The sequence below is a fragment of the Heteronotia binoei genome, chromosome 3, assembly GCF_032191835.1.
Source record: "Heteronotia binoei isolate CCM8104 ecotype False Entrance Well chromosome 3, APGP_CSIRO_Hbin_v1, whole genome shotgun sequence".
In the NCBI taxonomy this organism is placed as follows: Eukaryota; Metazoa; Chordata; class Lepidosauria; order Squamata; family Gekkonidae; genus Heteronotia; species Heteronotia binoei.
Genome location: NC_083225.1, coordinates 76,221,907 through 76,237,450, shown reverse-complemented (window position 1 = coordinate 76,237,450; position 15,544 = coordinate 76,221,907). Strand labels below are relative to the sequence as shown.

The 15,544-nt window shown below is 61.1% G+C and overlaps 1 protein-coding gene across 1 annotated transcript; it reads left to right on the top strand.

The window, feature by feature from the left end:
* The first annotated feature begins 5,431 nt into the window (after positions 1 to 5,431).
* Positions 5,432 to 15,164, top strand: ARX (aristaless related homeobox). The gene is made up of 5 exons (XM_060234093.1): positions 5,432 to 5,634; positions 6,287 to 6,992; positions 9,347 to 9,392; positions 11,965 to 12,302; positions 14,888 to 15,164. Exons 1-5 carry the CDS (start codon positions 5,439 to 5,441, stop codon positions 15,126 to 15,128), a joined length of 1,527 nt encoding a protein of 508 aa, XP_060090076.1. The 5' UTR covers positions 5,432 to 5,438; the 3' UTR covers positions 15,129 to 15,164.
* Positions 15,165 to 15,544: the final 380 nt, after the last annotated feature.

The window sequence follows — 15,544 nt, the reverse complement described above, 5'->3', positions numbered from 1 at the left end:
CATGATTTCAGTGATAAAATATATGTTTGTCTGCTACAGTTGTTGCTCAGTATTCATAATGGACCTTTCTGCAGGTTCAGATAAGTCAACCATGAACCTCTGGACAGATCCCTTATCCACAGGCAACATTATGCCAGAGACACAATTGCAGCCTATGTAGGTGACTGGGCTAGTGACTGCAGTAATAATTTTTTTCTTTAGTTTCTCCCCTTTCTCCCCTACCAGATTTAAGGACTGGCTCCCGGAAGGAAAAGCTGGGGATGGGGGAGGTGAAATGGAAACTGAATTAGCTTCTGTGCAGCCACTAGGGGGCGACCCTCCACCCCACCCACCCGCCGCCGGCGGCCTCGCTGCTCCTTCCAGATCAAGTCACAGAAAGTGAAAAGAGCCAGTGGCAGGAATCCCTTGGTCCTTTGATCATGCGCCGGACACCTGATCTCCAAGAGCCCCTACCTCATCTTAACCGAAAAGCATAACGTAACAGAGTCCGGCATTTATGAGCCTATTAAAAAAAGATGCAGGGGCGGGGGAGTATAATATTTGATGAATGTCCTTTTAAAATAATGGAAACATCTGGACTAGCCGGCTGGAACAGTGGGACGGGGCGCAACGCCCAGTAGAGTGGAGCGGGCCTTTAACCGACTGAATCGTAGTTCGGACAAGAGTAGCGGAGCCGTTTGAACCTGCGCCACAGCAAATGAGCGAGGGAGTCTTTCCTAAACTGCTAAAAGCGAGGGAGGGGGTGGCTCAAGCTGATCTGGGCAAGGAGAAAATGACGGGGAAAGGTGAACTAATGGAATAACACTAAGGACGAGGCAGAGGGAAAGTCCAGCGCGGAATGACAGTGCAATGAGACCGGGATGACCATTGAGTGAGATTGTTTAGATTGCCTGGAGTGGAAGAGCGATACTTAGGCGGGTTGACAGGGGAACGAGGCGATGGGGGGCTTCAAGAGAGCCAGGGGGCTTGGGGCCACAGAGGGATGGGGGATTCCTACCGTTGCCCAGGTGCACGTCATTGACTTTCCTTCCTTTGGGGGGGGGGGGCGGAATCGTTTTCAGTATCAGCTGCCGCCCTTCCTTTGCTGTGCTGGACCTGCTGCCCTTCTCCTGACACTGGTTCGGGCGAGGTGAGCAGCCAAGGTCTCCAGCCCTTCCAGTTGCCTGGTATTCGGTCCAGTGGGCAAGCCAGAAGAGCGCCTTCTGACTTCTGACGGTCTTTTTGGCTGCGTCCAGTTGAAAGGGGTAGGTTTAAGACGGAAGAAAAGCCAAGGACAAATTTTTCACTAGATTTTTAATCCTCGTTTAGCCCTGTTCCCAAAATGACATTCTACACTAAAATCGTAGAATCATAGCGTTGGTTTCTCTGATTCTAGTGCAGAATGTCATTCTAGTGCAGTTTGGGGACAGAGTTAAACCAGGATTAAAGTTCTAGTGCGAAATTGGTCAAGGACTTGCATTTCCATCACCACTCCGGATTCAAAACGAATCAATTATTGCCACTACTAAGACCTAACTTTGAAAAGCCGACGGCTTCCTCAGGAGCTGGCGTTGCTGGCCCCGGATGAAGGGTGGCTTGGCGGCGCACAGCAGGAGAGAGGAAAGTCGCATGCATGGGGTTGGTTGCTCTCCTGTAGATGGTACCTCCAGGGGCCTGGAAACGCCACTGGCCCAATCCTGGGGAAGCGCGTGGTGTTCACGGAATAGATGCGCAGCACACTCTCCAGAGCATATCCTGGGAGTCAACCTGGGCCATGAGGAGGGGCTTGCTGCTAAGCAGAGGTGCTGAGGGCACCTCCCTTCATTTGCTCCCATCGTCCTGGCGGTCCCCGCGGTCTCGGCTGAAGGGACTTGGGGCCAAGCCTCACCCTGACACCTCCCGCTGGCGCTTTTTCAGGCGCGGAAGGGCTTTCCAAGTCCCCCTTCCCGGTCCTGATCGAGCCCCGAGCCCCACCGACACCCGAGGGATTTCTCGCCGCCTCTGCAGAGAGCCCGCTGCCTGCCTGCCTCCCTCCCTCCCTCCGTCGCCAGGGCGCTTGGGGGTCGCCGGCTGCCAACCGCCCCCTCCTCGCTCCGCAGCGGCGCAGGGGCCGCCTGGGGGTGGCCCTTCCCTCCTCCTGCCTTGGGCCGCCCGGCTGCCAGCCTATCCCTCCCCCGGCGGCGGGGCTGGTTCGCCTTCCCTGGCTCCTTTGGCGGCGATCGGCGGCAGCGTTGGGTGGGTGGGGGCGCGCCGGGGCTCTTGCAAGGAGCAGGTGGGGACTTGGTTTGCCCGGCCGGCGCGGTCTTTTCTGCAGCAAGAGCCAGAAGGCAGCCCTGCCCTGCCCTGCCCTGCCCTTCTGCCACTGCCCACCGCTGCCCTGGCTGAGGCTGCTTGCAGGGCGCTCGCTGGGGATCCACGGAGGCAAGGAAGGATCGAGCCCGGGAAGGCCAAGCCCGGCGTCTGGCGGCGGGGCTCTTGGCGGCCTTCGGGGAGGCAGGAGGGAGAGGCCCGCTTAGGCTCCGGGCTGGGGGAGGGCGGGGTGGAAGGAAAGCAGCCGGGCGCTTCCACCGCTCAGATCAGGCCGAAGAAACACCCCCTTCCGCCGGCCAGGCAAGCCAGCCCTTGCCCGCTGTGCCTTCGGCTCGCCTCTGGACGCGGCATGCAAAGGGTCTGGACGACCCACAGGCGTCCCGGGATTTCCTTCCTTTCATTTGGAGTTCTTAACTTAAAGCTTGTTTTGTGGCCGAGCCCGGTCGAGCCCAACGAAGGAAGGAACTCCTTTCCGGCAACTCTCAAGCCCTGCGGCATCTCGACCCACTGGTTTCGCCCGCGTCTGGGGGGCCCCAAGCCGCAGCCCGCCAGCTTCGATGCCCGGCGGAGAGATTCGCAGGAGTCGGGCAGCTGAGCTGGGCAGCGGGGGAAAGTCAGACTGGGCTGTTGAGAGGGGAAACAGCCGCCTCTCCAGCCCGACCACTCCAAGCTTCTGCCCTTTGGGGGGCCGGGGGGACACATAATCTAACCCAGAACATGTTGGGCTGAGCTCCTCTGTCCCTTTCGCTTGTCGGGGGAGGACAGCAGCGAGACAGAGGGGAAAGCCGCCCCTTCCTACGAAGGCCTGTTAGGCCGGCGGCCTTTCAATGGGTGGCATGGCAGCAGCCAACTCCGCAGAGGGCACCGAAAGAAAACCAGAGAGAGCGATTGTTTCCCCCAAACTGACAGGCATTGCGAGGATTCCCTACGAATCACCCGATCCTGTTTCTTCAACGCCCTTTCTTTTTCCAGATGCGGAAGAAAAGCAGATGGAACTGACTACAGTGGTGGCTAAATCATAATAGTGATGATGGGTGTTTGTTTGTTTGTTTGTTTCGAGAGACCCATTCTCCCAATCAGATCAGGAACCAGCAACGCCAACTTCATTCATTCCTTTTTTCATTCTGGTGTCACTTCTAGCGGCGGTCTCGCAGCACCTGTCCCCTTCGCACATTTCTTTAAGCGGACTGTAAACGGGGAGGGTTTTGCTGCCAAAGGCAAAGGGAGGCAAGGGCACCAGGAGAGAAAGGCGGCTTTTTGCCATCGAAAGTGTTACGGGGCGGGGGTGAGAGGAGGCGAGGAAGAGACGAAAGGGGGCAGCCGGGCAGGGCAGCTGCAATCCAGGAAGCTTTCTGGTTCGAAGAACCCGCTAAAGAGGCTTCCCCCCTCGGGGATCTGGCTCTTCAGTTCCCAGCCTCTTTTCCTCCAGCTCCTCCAATTGCGCACGAAATACTTCTGCCAAGGCAGCTCCGGAATGTCTGTTAGCCGATCGCACATTAGCATTTGAAAGAGTTATCCAGATGTTTATTACAGTAAGAGAGAGAGAGAGAGAGAGATCCCAATTATAAATTCTTGTATTTTTAAATACCGACTGTAAGCGATTCAAGTAGATGCCTTTGTAAATTTCTTTGACACTGTCAGGGAGGGAGGCTGAGCGCAATGAAAACCAGACCTGGATCCCCCCGTGTCCCAAACCTGGATTTTGAAACAAACCGTTCAGCCTGACTCTGCTCGATGTCACCAAGGCTGTGAAAGGGGCCTTTGAACTGCAAAAGCAGAGCCCCCTTTGGCAACCACCCGGTGGGGGGGAGGGCGATGCTTTCCATCTTTCCCGTTCACGCCCTTTGCTCTTGCTTCCCAGGAAACGCGATGCTACACAGTCCTGGATCAGGGTTCCCGGAAGGGCAATTCCATTCATACGATTAAGAAATTACTCCCCCCCTCCCCACACCCACCCCAATGGTTGTGAAGCTCGGGTGAGCTGCGCTGGATGCTGGACGGCCACCGTTTCCCTAGCCACGGTCAACCCCTTCAGCAAGGATTGCGAAAGGAAGGCAGGAAAAGCTGCCTGTCGGCTGCCCAAGTCACAGCCAAATCTGACTCAAACCCAGTCGACTTGAGGGGTGAAAACTGACTTCGGAATCCTTCCCAGCCGGAAGCGCCGGGCGGGCCAGCCGCCAGCCCCCCCCCCTCCCCCGGGAAGCCCCGTCCTCTTGCTCCGGGAGGCTTTTTTGTTTGAAACCCGTCCGGGCGACGGAGGGAGCCTGAAAGAAGAACCCTTCCGGTCTCCTCTCATTTCGGGGGAGCCCAGTCCAAAGACTCCTTTGCCTCAGGCCGGGAAGAGGGCGGCCTGGCTACCCCACCGGTAGTTCCCGTGCACGACAGGCAGGAGACCCCCCAGGAAGGCGCGGCGCGGCAGGCCGCTGCTCTGGAATCGCTCGGCCTCCCCCCCCCCTTGCGGGCCTGAGAGGCGCTTCCCAATCTCCCGGGACGGGGTTCGTTGGGTAAGGAGGAGGCGCGGGAGGGAGGGAGGGAGGCCGTCGGGCCGGCCACAGAGCAGGCAGGCAGGGAGAGGCCCGCGCCCAGGGTGCAGGTGCCTCTAAGGCGCGCCTGGACTCCAAGCTCAGCCTCCGCGTGGGCGCTTCAGAGACCAGCACTGGGGGCTCTGCCTGATCCCGAAGGGGACGGCGGGGGGCTGAGGGGGTGGCAAGGACTGCGGGGCCCACAGAAAAGCGTCCTTGACATCCGCTCTGCTCCGGAGGACCTGAGCTGACCCTTCTCCAGCCAGAGGGCGGCCCGAGGTGACCTCCCCGTCCTCCCCCTGTGCCGAGGAAGGCCGGGCCAGGGAAGTTAGCGGGCCAAGTTGGCCCCAGCTGCGGCGCCGTTCCCCGCCCCTCCTTTGGATTCCGGGCCGGGTTTTCCCCCTGGCTGAGAGCCGGAGGCTGCCCGGCCTCTAGCGAGAGCCAATCAGCGCGCGGCTCCCAGCACGTGGAGGAGAGGGAATCAAGAGCCAAGCTATTGCGGCGCAGAGCCTACACTTGTTCCCCGGGTCCTCCTGGGCAGGCAGAGGGGCCAGTCCGAGGCGCTGCCCGTCCAGCCCGAGCCCCCGGGAGGCAGGCAGGCAGGAGGGCCCGCCGCCCGCCCCAGCCATGAGCGCCCCGCCGTACCCAGAGGAGAGCTGCTCCGAGCGGGCCGACTGCAAAAGTAAATCGCCAACTTTGCTCTCCTCCTACTGCATCGACAGCATCCTGGGCAGGAGGAGCCCCTGCAAGATGAGGCTGCTGGGGGCGGCCCCCAGCCTGCCGCCTCTGCCCAGCCGGGCCGAGCAGGACAAGGCCGGGCCAGGTGAGTGCCCAGGGGACCGGAGCGGAGGAGAAGCCAAGCCAAGCGGGCCTGCCTGCCTGCCCGCCCGCCCGCCCGCCCAGCCCTGACAGCTCGTCGCCGGGGCCTAGCTCGCTCCTGCGCGGCACCGGGCAGCCCCGGCGGGAGAGGGAGCTAGGCGGGCCCCGGGCCTTGGATGGCGGCTGTGGCCCAGCCTCTGGCTCTTCGCCCGGCTCCAAACGCGTCGCGCTCTTCCCAAGGCGGGGATTCTCCTCGGGGCTGAACTGGCTGGTGTCAAGTACCGGGCGGGAGGGGGGAGCCGCAGAGGAGGAGGGTGGAGAGGCGGCGGCGAAGAAGGGGGGGGGGGGGGACTTGTAAGAGTTTCCGGCGAGAGAAGGTCGGGCGCGGATTCCTCTGCAGGCTCCGGGCGCGGACCTTTGCTCGGGAGCCGGGCTTCCGGCTGGTGGATTCCGGCGGCCGGGCTTCTTGGTCTCTTGCGCCCGGAGGGGAAGGCGGCCTCTGGGGCTGTGTCCCGCGGGAGGCTCGATCTCCCGGGCGCCCAAGTTCCCGGCGGCGGCGGGCGGGGCAAGGGGTGGGGCTGGAGGGAGCCGGGAGAGGGCTGGAGGCCGGCCCGTTGGGGTGATCCCTGCGTCTCTCTCTGTCCGTTTCTCGCCAGGCCCCGCCAAGGGCAGCCCGCAGGGCTTCGAAGCCGCCGAGCTGCACCTGCCGCCCAAACTGCGCCGCCTCTACGGGCCCGGCGGGGGCCGCCTGCTGGCGCGGCCCGAGCGACCCGAGGCGGCCGCCTCGTCCTGGGACTCGCTGAAGATCAGCCAGGCGCCACAGGTCAGCATCAGCCGCAGCAAGTCGTACCGGGAAAACGCGCCCTTCCCGCGGGCCGCCGCAGCCCTCGAGGAGCTGGCCAGTCCCGGAGGAGGAGGAGGCGGGGGCCCCGACGGGCGATCCCGCCGGGACGAGGATCTGCTGGACGACGAAGACGAGGAGGACGAGGAAGAAGACGAGGAGGACGAAGAGGAGGCCGAGGAGCTGGACGAGGAGCTCGACGACGACGACGAGCTGCTGGCCGAGGCCAAGGAGGCCCGGCGAGGCGCTGGGGGTCCGGTCGGGGGAGGCGCTGGGCAGGGAGCCGCGCCGGGGCCCGAGGGCACCGAGGGCTCGCCCAAGGAGGAGCTGCTGCTGCCCGCCGACGAGCTGGCCGAGGGCAAGGACGGCGAGGACAGTGTGTGCCTCTCGGCGGGCAGCGACTCCGAGGAGGGGCTGCTCAAGAGGAAGCAGCGGCGCTACCGAACCACCTTCACCAGCTACCAGCTGGAGGAGCTCGAGAGGGCCTTCCAGAAGACGCACTACCCGGATGTCTTCACCAGGTAGGCGACGGGGCGGACCGACGGACCGGCGCCTTGAGAGAGAGCGCGCCCAGCCAGCTGCCCAGCGCCTGCGCTTCCCGCGGGGGGGGGGGGGTGCCCTTCGGGATATGGGGAAGGAGGGCGGTATGGACGCGTCCCCCAGCCCTGGGGAGGGAAAGAAGGAAGGCGGGAAGGAGAGAATAAAGGCCCACCTCACCGGGGGAAGAGGGGAGAGAGGAAAGCGGAACTGGGGAGAACACGGATAAATCGACAGATCGAAAAAAGAGGAAAGGAAACTTGGAGCTTGGAGGGAAGGATGTGAAGGCCCTGGAGCCCGGAAGGCGGCCGGGGTGATCCCCAGGCGGGAGTGGGCGTTTTGTCCCCCGGTTCTCCCCCTCCCACCCCCAGCCTCTTCTTTGGCCCGGGTGGTGGCACCGGGGAGCAGCTTCCTTCCCGCCCCTGGATTTCCCCGGAAATGCTCTTCCGAGGGGCCGGCGGGGGTCAGCAGGGCTTCAGTCGCCGCGCTGGCCGGCCAAGGACAGGTGAGGCGGAGAGTTTGCCCTCTCTGGGGTCTATTTTTGCCCTGATCCTCCAGCTATTCTGCCGGGTATCAGTTTCACTGCTCTCCGTGGAAGCTGGAGCCCTGCCCTGCCGCAGGGAAGCCCTGTATAGAGAGATATATAAATATTCTGGATATGTGTATATATAGAAAAAGATCAAAGTCTCCCGCTTTGGGGAGGCTAAAAATATCGGAGGCGATGGCAGCTTGGCTGGAACGCCTTGGCAGAAGCCCCAACGCGCTGGCTGGCTGGCTGGCTGGCTCGGCCTCTTTCTGGGCCCCGTCCAGCAAATCAAGGGGGGGGAGGCATTTTGATGCAGCGCTCTCGAGGCGGCCTTCGGCGCTTCTCATGCCCCAGGTGAAGGCTGCGGCCCCTGAAGAGCGAGCGGGTGTTCCTTGGCAGCAGAAATGGCGCCAAGGCGAGAGGGCTGGGCTGCGAGGTGCCCGGTGCCGCTCCGCTGAGTCCAGGACCCGCTCCGAGAGTCGGGCTGGTTTTCGAGGGAACTGAACCAAAGGGAGATCTGGCGATGCCGCCGGTCTGGTTGCTCTTTCTACAGAGATCTCGTTGTAACCCAAAGGGGCGAGTGGCAGAGATCATTTCTGTTTAAGGACTCGAGTCCCCTTTGATTATTTCTCTATGGTTTTCTTCCCCCAGCCCCAAATCCAAAATTCTCTTATTCTCTTCCTGAAAAGGGGGGGGGGATATCTGGAGGGAGGGAGCCTCGTTCGTTTCCATTTTTAGGAAGGAGAAAATACGTTTGGGGTTGAATAGCACAGCCTCTTCGGCCGGTTTTTCTCTTGTGCAATCTGGGAATGCCAGGGGCCAGCCCCGCGATTATGGTTATTATTATTTTAAAGCTCTTTCTTGCAACAACGGAGAGCTCCCGGCACATGCAGGGCGTTGTGGTTTTGCTGGGGTGAGCCCTCCCACCCTCGCGCCCTCCGCGGCAGGCCCTGCAAAGGCTCCGTCGCGGCCCGCTTGCCGGGGATTCCAGGGCAGGAGCGGCCGCCTTGACGGGCCAGGGCGCAGGGTCTGAGCCCCTGGGCGGCCAGGTTTCCGCAGGGACTAGCTGGAAGGACCAAGCCGGGCCGGAGCTTGCCTTTGGCAGCCGGGAGAAGGTGGGCGAGGGCGGGCGGCTTTGCCCCTGCGGCCGGGCCGGGCTCGGGCTGCCTCGTCGTTGGCGCTTTTCTTCCCATCGGAGGGAGAGCCAATTACGGCGGAGCTCCCCGAGTGGAGGTAAACAGATTATGAGCAGTTTCCTAACATCCTAATGGGTTCCGATTTGCCTTAATTGTTGCGATAATAACCGCAATGAAGGGCTCGCGTTGCAGTTCAATAGATCTCCCCTGGGCGCGGCGGCGCCTTCCGAGGTGGGAGCCACTGGCACACGCGCCGCGCTCGGAGGGCTTCGGCGGGCCCTTTGGGCAGGTTGCATCCGAGGGCCCCGGGCAGTCCAGCCCACCCACCCCCCTCCACCCCGGACTCAAAGATTTGTCTGGCTGGAAAGCGAGGCAAACAATACTTGGCCGGGCCTTCTGCGGAGGACCGTCGGTGCCAGAGGCTGGGGGGTTGGGGAAGAGGAGCGCTCCTGGTTGGGCTGCATCAGGGCAGTGGAAGGGGGTGGGGACGCTGGAGCGAAGGGCAAGGAAGCGCCAGGACATGTGGCTGGCTCCTTCCAGGGAGAGGGCAGCCTTCAGGCCTGCGGCCCAGGTGAGGCGTTTTGCGCAGGGGCGGGGCTGCCGCCGGACCCCCCCCCCCCTCCAGCCTGGCCTTCACCTGAGCGCCCCTCTGTTGTGCTTGTTGTTTCCCTCCCAGGGAAGAGCTGGCGATGCGCCTGGATCTGACCGAAGCCAGAGTGCAGGTGAGTCCGGGGGAGCCGGAATTGGGGCCCCAGCGAGCGGAAGCGCGATTCCCCCTTCCCTGGGGCGCAGGCGAGAAGGAGATCCGCCGCTCCCAAGCGTCCTCCCTCGTCCTCAAGGGAAGCCCGCGACTGCCCTTCCCAGCGGAGGCTTCCTTCCCAAGTGCAGTCGCTGCTCTCCCCTGCCCGAGTCGGGGCCCGCCCGAAGCGACCAAGGCAGGGCCTCCCGCCCCCCACCCCCCACCCCCGCTGGCTTTCTGCCCTCCCGCCGGCCACTCAGGGCTGCCGGTCCCAATCCCAGCCGGGGCAGTCAAGCCAGCGTTTTGCCGAGCAGGTGTGTGGCCCAGAAAAGTGCACTTTTGCCCTTTGTCCAAGCCAGGGGTCCTTGGAAAGAGGCGGCCTGGGGGTGGGGGGGCGCAGGGAGGCGGCTCAGGCCGTTTGATTTCCCCGGTTTTGTTTCGGGATCGCCGGTGAAAGGCTTTAGGGAAGGGAGGTGTTTGCTGTTCTCCGCCGGGCGCGAGCAGACAGCGAAGGAGCTGCCTTTCACGAGCGCGGAGAGACGCCAAACATGCCCCGCTTGCCAAGCGCCAACAGATGGCTCCGGCCTTTTGGCTCGGAGCAAATCATTTTACACGGAAAGTCAGGCGCGGCTAAAGCATCATAAATTCCATATGGCTCATTTAATACACAACAGCTTCTCGCATTAGAGGGGCTAATGAAGAGCCGGGTCCCCTCCTTTCTGTTGACACATTTCTCCATTGTCAAACAGAGATGTGACAGCAAATCAGGATTTTCAGCTCAGGGGAATGAGTCGTGGGAAAGTTAAATAACTAAAAAGAGAGAGAGAGACCCCCTTTCTTTCCCGCCCCCTCCTTTTCTATTCACCGGAGAAGACGTAATTAAGGGGAATATGAATTATTGGAGTCCTCCGGTTTACCTTTGGGTGTACTCAAACTTATTAATTCAATAAAGGGGGGAATTTGCAGTGGGGCCAAGTTGCTAATTGAGTTGGAGAGGGGGGAGAGAGGCGTCGAAGCGCCAAGATTTTCGCTGCCTTCAGCCCGATCGCCCAGGTTGCTTGCGATGCGCCAGGCGCCCTTGCCGAGACTCTCTCTCTCTACCCCCTCACCTGGCCAGCCTTTGGTGCTCTCCCCACCCACCCCGTCCTCTTAATAATTGTTCCCAACAGAAAACGAAATGTTTTCATCTTAGAAATCAGCCCGCGATTTTCTCTAGGAAGATTTTGGTTCCGTCGTTGCAAAAGGCGAGAAAATATGCGGACGATTTGCATTGATATAGGTTGAATTTGAACCCCTTACTTGGGTTGGGAGGAGAAGGGGGGAGAGTCGTGTGTTGCTCCCCTTCCGCTTTTCATCTCCCCCCAATCAAAGGACAAGAGTTCCTTGCAAATGGGAGAGCGGTCTGCAAGATCCCGCCGCGGCGCTGTGTGGGTGGCTGCGGAGATGGCGTAATAACCACAATAATACCAAATAATTTCCATCGACTGGGAAATTAGCGTTAGAGCCTTTTAAGTGCTGCTAAGAAGGCTTGGCTGAAAAATTGTCATAAAAGAAAACATGGTGTTTAGCGTGTATGTTGGCGCAAACATTCAGCTGTCTGTCAAACAGTTGATTTGAAGGAGGGGGAGGGAAAGAAGAAGAAGAAGAAGAAAGAACTCTTTCCCTCTCTCCATTTATGCCGGCAGCATTATGCTGAACAGGCGGGATAGGCGGTAGGCTGTGAAAGAAACCGGGCGAAGCTCTGGCAGAATTTTTTGCATCGTTTGCATTGGTTGGCGGTAGCAAGGCCCATCATAAGCAGGGCCTTCTTGCCGCGTGCTGCGCTGGAAGCCCAGACCAGGTTGCTGGAGGTGAGGAGATCCCAGGTTCCCCTGTAGAAAAGATGACATTGCAAGGCGACCCCACCTTCTCCTGTCAAGGGTACCCTGGAAAGAAGCTGGCCATAAATGTCCGTATTGATTTTTTTAAAATGACATGACACCATTCATCTCGATGACCCTGTTGCAGTTTAGGATAAAACGGGCTTACAAAGGAAATGTCAACATGAGGCGAGGAGGCCAGGACAGGAGAATCCAAGGGCTTGTGCTATCAAGCCAAGTAATTCGGTGCAGGCAGATTTTGCCGTGTTGGAGAAGAAGGGGATCAAAATAAAGCTCCAGATCTCTGGGGAAATCAGTTCCCTTGAACTGGGTGGGACTGACTGCCTAGCAAAGCGCAGTAGGCTCCAGCTGTACAGGCGCTCAGGCGCACCTCGGGTCTCGGGAGGCCACATTTCCGCACGCCCCGGTTGGGCCCTTGAAGGCGGCGAGTGGCGACAACAGGCGTTCTGCTTTATGTCCCGCCGAGAACAGCCCCCCCCCTCCCACTTGGCTCTGGGGGGGCGCAGCAGGCGGCAGGGGCGAGTTTCCAGAGCCGGGCGGGGCTCTTGTAGGCGAGGCGCTTCCCGCAGCCCCTGGGGCCCCGGCTCCCCTTCGGCTCTCCCGGGGGAGGGGGAGGGGAGGCTGAGGCGGGGGAGGGGGCCCTCTCTGACTAACCCCTTCTCTTTTGGCTTCCAGGTGTGGTTCCAGAACCGGAGAGCCAAATGGCGGAAGAGGGAAAAGGCCGGCGCTCAGAGCCACCCGCCCGGCCTGCCTTTCCCTGGTCCCCTGTCGGCATCTCACCCGCTCAGTCCCTACCTTGATGCTAGTCCTTTCCCTCCTCACCACCCAGCTCTCGACTCCGCCTGGACGGCCGCCGCCGCCGCCGCTGCCGCCGCCGCCGCCTTCCCGAGCCTGCCGCCTCCTCCTCCGGGCTCGGCAGCCTTGCCCCCCAGCGGCACCCCGCTAGGCCTCAGCACTTTCCTGGGAGCGGCTGTGTTCAGGCACCCCGCCTTCATCAGCCCCGCCTTCGGCAGGTAACTGCGTCCCGCAGACAAGGGGCCGCCACGGGGAGGACACGAGAGGCTCTGGCTGCTGGAGCGGGGGGGCGGGGGGCTGGTGCTGCCACTGCCAGGGAGGGGCTCTTCCAAGCCGGGTTGCCCCCCCCCCCGCTGCCTCTGGAAGTCGGGCAGCTGAGCCCTGGGACGGCGTTCCCATTGGACGCGCAGATCACGTGGCCTGCTTGGTTAGGCAGCCTTAACTTTTTGTTTAAAAAAAAATTGTGTCGCTTGGGATCTCAGATTCGGTTCTTGGAAGTTTCCCTACTATGACTTCTGGGTAGATGCCGTGATTAGAGCTAGGATCAGGATATCCGACTTTAAGGGGGAAATCTGCCTTTAAAATATTCTGCGGCCACACACACCGCGTTAGCTGCACTGCTCACATTCCTACTCTCGAGTAAAACGGAACACTATGTGGACAGGGGATCATAGGGGAAAAATTAATTTTAATCTCCTATAGACTAGGTTCGTGACCAGGGAACCGATCTGCCCACTCCTCCTTGTCCTTGTTGCCACCGGAATGGGAAAATCAGGCGCAAGGCAGGGACAGCAAAAGAACTAATTCATATCCATTGTAGTTGCTTTTCGTAAACTGCAACACCGACCTGAGTTCGATCCCAGCAGAAGCTGGTTCAGATAGCCGGCTCTAGGTTGACTCATCTAGGTTCCAGCCTTCCGAGGTCGGTAAAATGAGTACCCAGCTTGCTGGGGGAAAAGGGTAGATGACGGGGGAAGACAATGGCAATCCACCCCGTAAAAAGTCTGCCTGAAAACGTTGTGAAAGCCACGTCACCCCAGAGTCGGAAACCACTGGAGACTACCTTTAGCTAGCCCAAGACGTCAGGCGGGGACTTATTGAAGTCCGCAAAAGCGCTGAACACGCCGGGCAACTATCCCCGCGGAGAGGAATCCAGCATCCTTCCCACAGATCTGCCACTTCAGTTAAATCATCTCTGGGCGCGCGCGCATGTAGGATCCCAGTAGAATACGGATTTGGGGAGAACACCGCTCCAGACGCAGAGTCCCTGCTTCTGCACCCAAAGTCAGAGCGACTCGGTTTCCCTATTGGCAGCCCGGCGAGCTGAGGGGCTGTCACGCCCCCTACTTGCAGCGAAGATTCTGCCCGCTAGCGGCTTCTCCCTCCCTGGAGGTATTCGTCGCCTCTTGCTATTCCCCCCCTGACAACATATTGAAAAAAATGAGTTGCTAGCGAAACAGTCTGGCTAAGGGATTAAATTAGGTGTGCGGCAAAAGAACCCGAGGAAAAGAACAAAATACAGAGAAGGGGGTCGGAAGGGGAAGAGATTCCCCCCCCCCCCCCGTCCCACATATGTCGTCTCGGTCTTTGAGGAGCAGCTTTTGGCCTAGGAAGGGAAGGCGTTTAGGCGGCCGCAAGCGCTGCGAACTTCTAAGCACTTCAGCCGCAGCCTCTGGGAATCGGATGATGTGTAGCTGCTCTCTGTGTGTTTGTGTGTGAGAGAGAGGGCGGGGGGGTCTTCTTACTTTCCTTCGGGGAGGGATCTCCCCCCCCCCCCCAGCTCAGGATGGTGCGGGAAGGATTCCCGCCTGTGAAAAGAGAGAGAGAGAAGCGCACTGCAGATGGTTAAATTCGTCGAGGCTGGATTTACTCGCCGAGAAGCGGTGGGGGAAAACCAACCCAGGCCAATCCCCTCCAGCAGGCAGTCCGGGCGCTTCGGCGGCTGCGGGCTTAGTAGCTCCCGTCGCCTTGCAGGCCCGCAGTTCAGTCCCTAGCCGTGATGATGTCAATAATCACCTCCTCGGTTAATGGCGAGTCAGTGTCTCTCGACGTGCCAGTCAAGGGGGTCAGTCGCGCTCTCCAGAGCGGCGGCGGCGGCGGCGCGGCAAGGCAGGCAAACGAGAGGGGAAGGCATTCCCCCGATGGTGTCATTGAGCCGGGATGCGAGGGTTGCCGCCGCATAATTGGCATTCCACTGCGAGCCGAGCCGCGGGAATCGCGCTCCCTGCTGGGGGTGGGCATCAGCGCTGCGCAGGAACCGAAGAGGCACCACCGGGGGCTGGGGGGCCTCTAATAAGCCCCGGCGCGGGGAGAGAGAGAGAGGAAGAGGGAAAAGGGGGAAGAAGAAGAGGCGGCTGATTAAAGAGGCAACGGATCTGCTGCGGGGGGGAGGGGGGGCGAAGGGAAGAGAAGCAGCCCGGCGTCGGCGGGAGGAAACCCATCCCCCGAAAGCCTTGGCTTTATTTGTCCCGTATCAGCTCCGGCGCTCCTGACAACCAGCTTCTCTCACCACCAAATGGCCGAGCCGGACTGGAGGCACTTTAGCAATAATCCCTGGCCTGTGACGGCGCCCGGCGTCTCCCAGCCTCTCCGCTCTGCAGTGCTGCCCAGGGAAAGGGCCAGGGTGGCGCTTGGCAGGCAGGCAGGCAGCTCTGCAGTGGGGTTAGCCGGGGGCTGGGCTCTTGGGGTCGCCTCGGTTGAGGCTGGGCTTCGGCTGTGCGCCGCGGCGGTGCAAGCAGTGCCACCCCCCTCCCCAGGCCCGGGCCTCGGCTTTGACGCCCCCCCCCCGCTCTCTCTCCCGCAGGCTCTTCTCCACCATGGCGCCCCTGACTAGCGCTTCCACCGCGGCCGCCCTGCTGCGCCAGCCGGCTCCGGCGGTGGAGAGCGCCGTGCAATCCAGCGGCCTCTCGGATCCCGCGACGGCCGCGGCGGACCGGCGCGCCTCCAGCATCGCGGCGCTGAGGCTGAAAGCGAAAGAGCACGCGGCGCAGCTCACGCAGCTCAACATCCTCCCCGGGAACAGCACGGGCAAAGAGGTGTGCTAAGAGGCCCGGCGGGCCGGCCAAGCCAAGACCAAATGGGGGCGGCGGGGTGGGGGGAGGGGGCAAACCACGGGCGGCCGGGGCGGGCAAGGGGGGGGGACTGGACCAGCCACAGGTCTCTCCTCCAGCTAGGACCTTACAGAAAGCCAGGCTCACTTCGCGCGGCTACCGCAGGAGAAGCTCCTCCTTTGGCTGCTACCTTCCCACCCAACACACATGTACGTGTCAATCCATTCATTGATCAGCAACCCACACACCCACGTAGGTACAAGCGGAAGAAAAGAAAAGAAAAACATGTTGGAGGGAGGGGGCCAAAAGGATGGTCAAAGCCAGAGCGCTTGTTCTTCCCCTTCCCCTCTTCTATGTCGCCCCTGCACCACTTCGGCCTATAACCAGTCATCTCAAAGGAGTTTGGGAGA

Bases quoted from the DNA above. Each gene is read 5' to 3' on its own strand.
- ARX (XM_060234093.1), top strand. From the start codon at position 5,439: ATGAGCGCCCCGCCGTACCCAGAGGAGAGCTGCTCCGAGCGGGCCGAC. The intron at 5,635-6,286 runs GTGAGTGCCCAG...GTTTCTCGCCAG, and splicing joins GCAGGACAAGGCCGGGCCAG to GCCCCGCCAAGGGCAGCCCG. The intron at 9,393-11,964 runs GTGAGTCCGGGG...TTTGGCTTCCAG, and splicing joins TGACCGAAGCCAGAGTGCAG to GTGTGGTTCCAGAACCGGAG.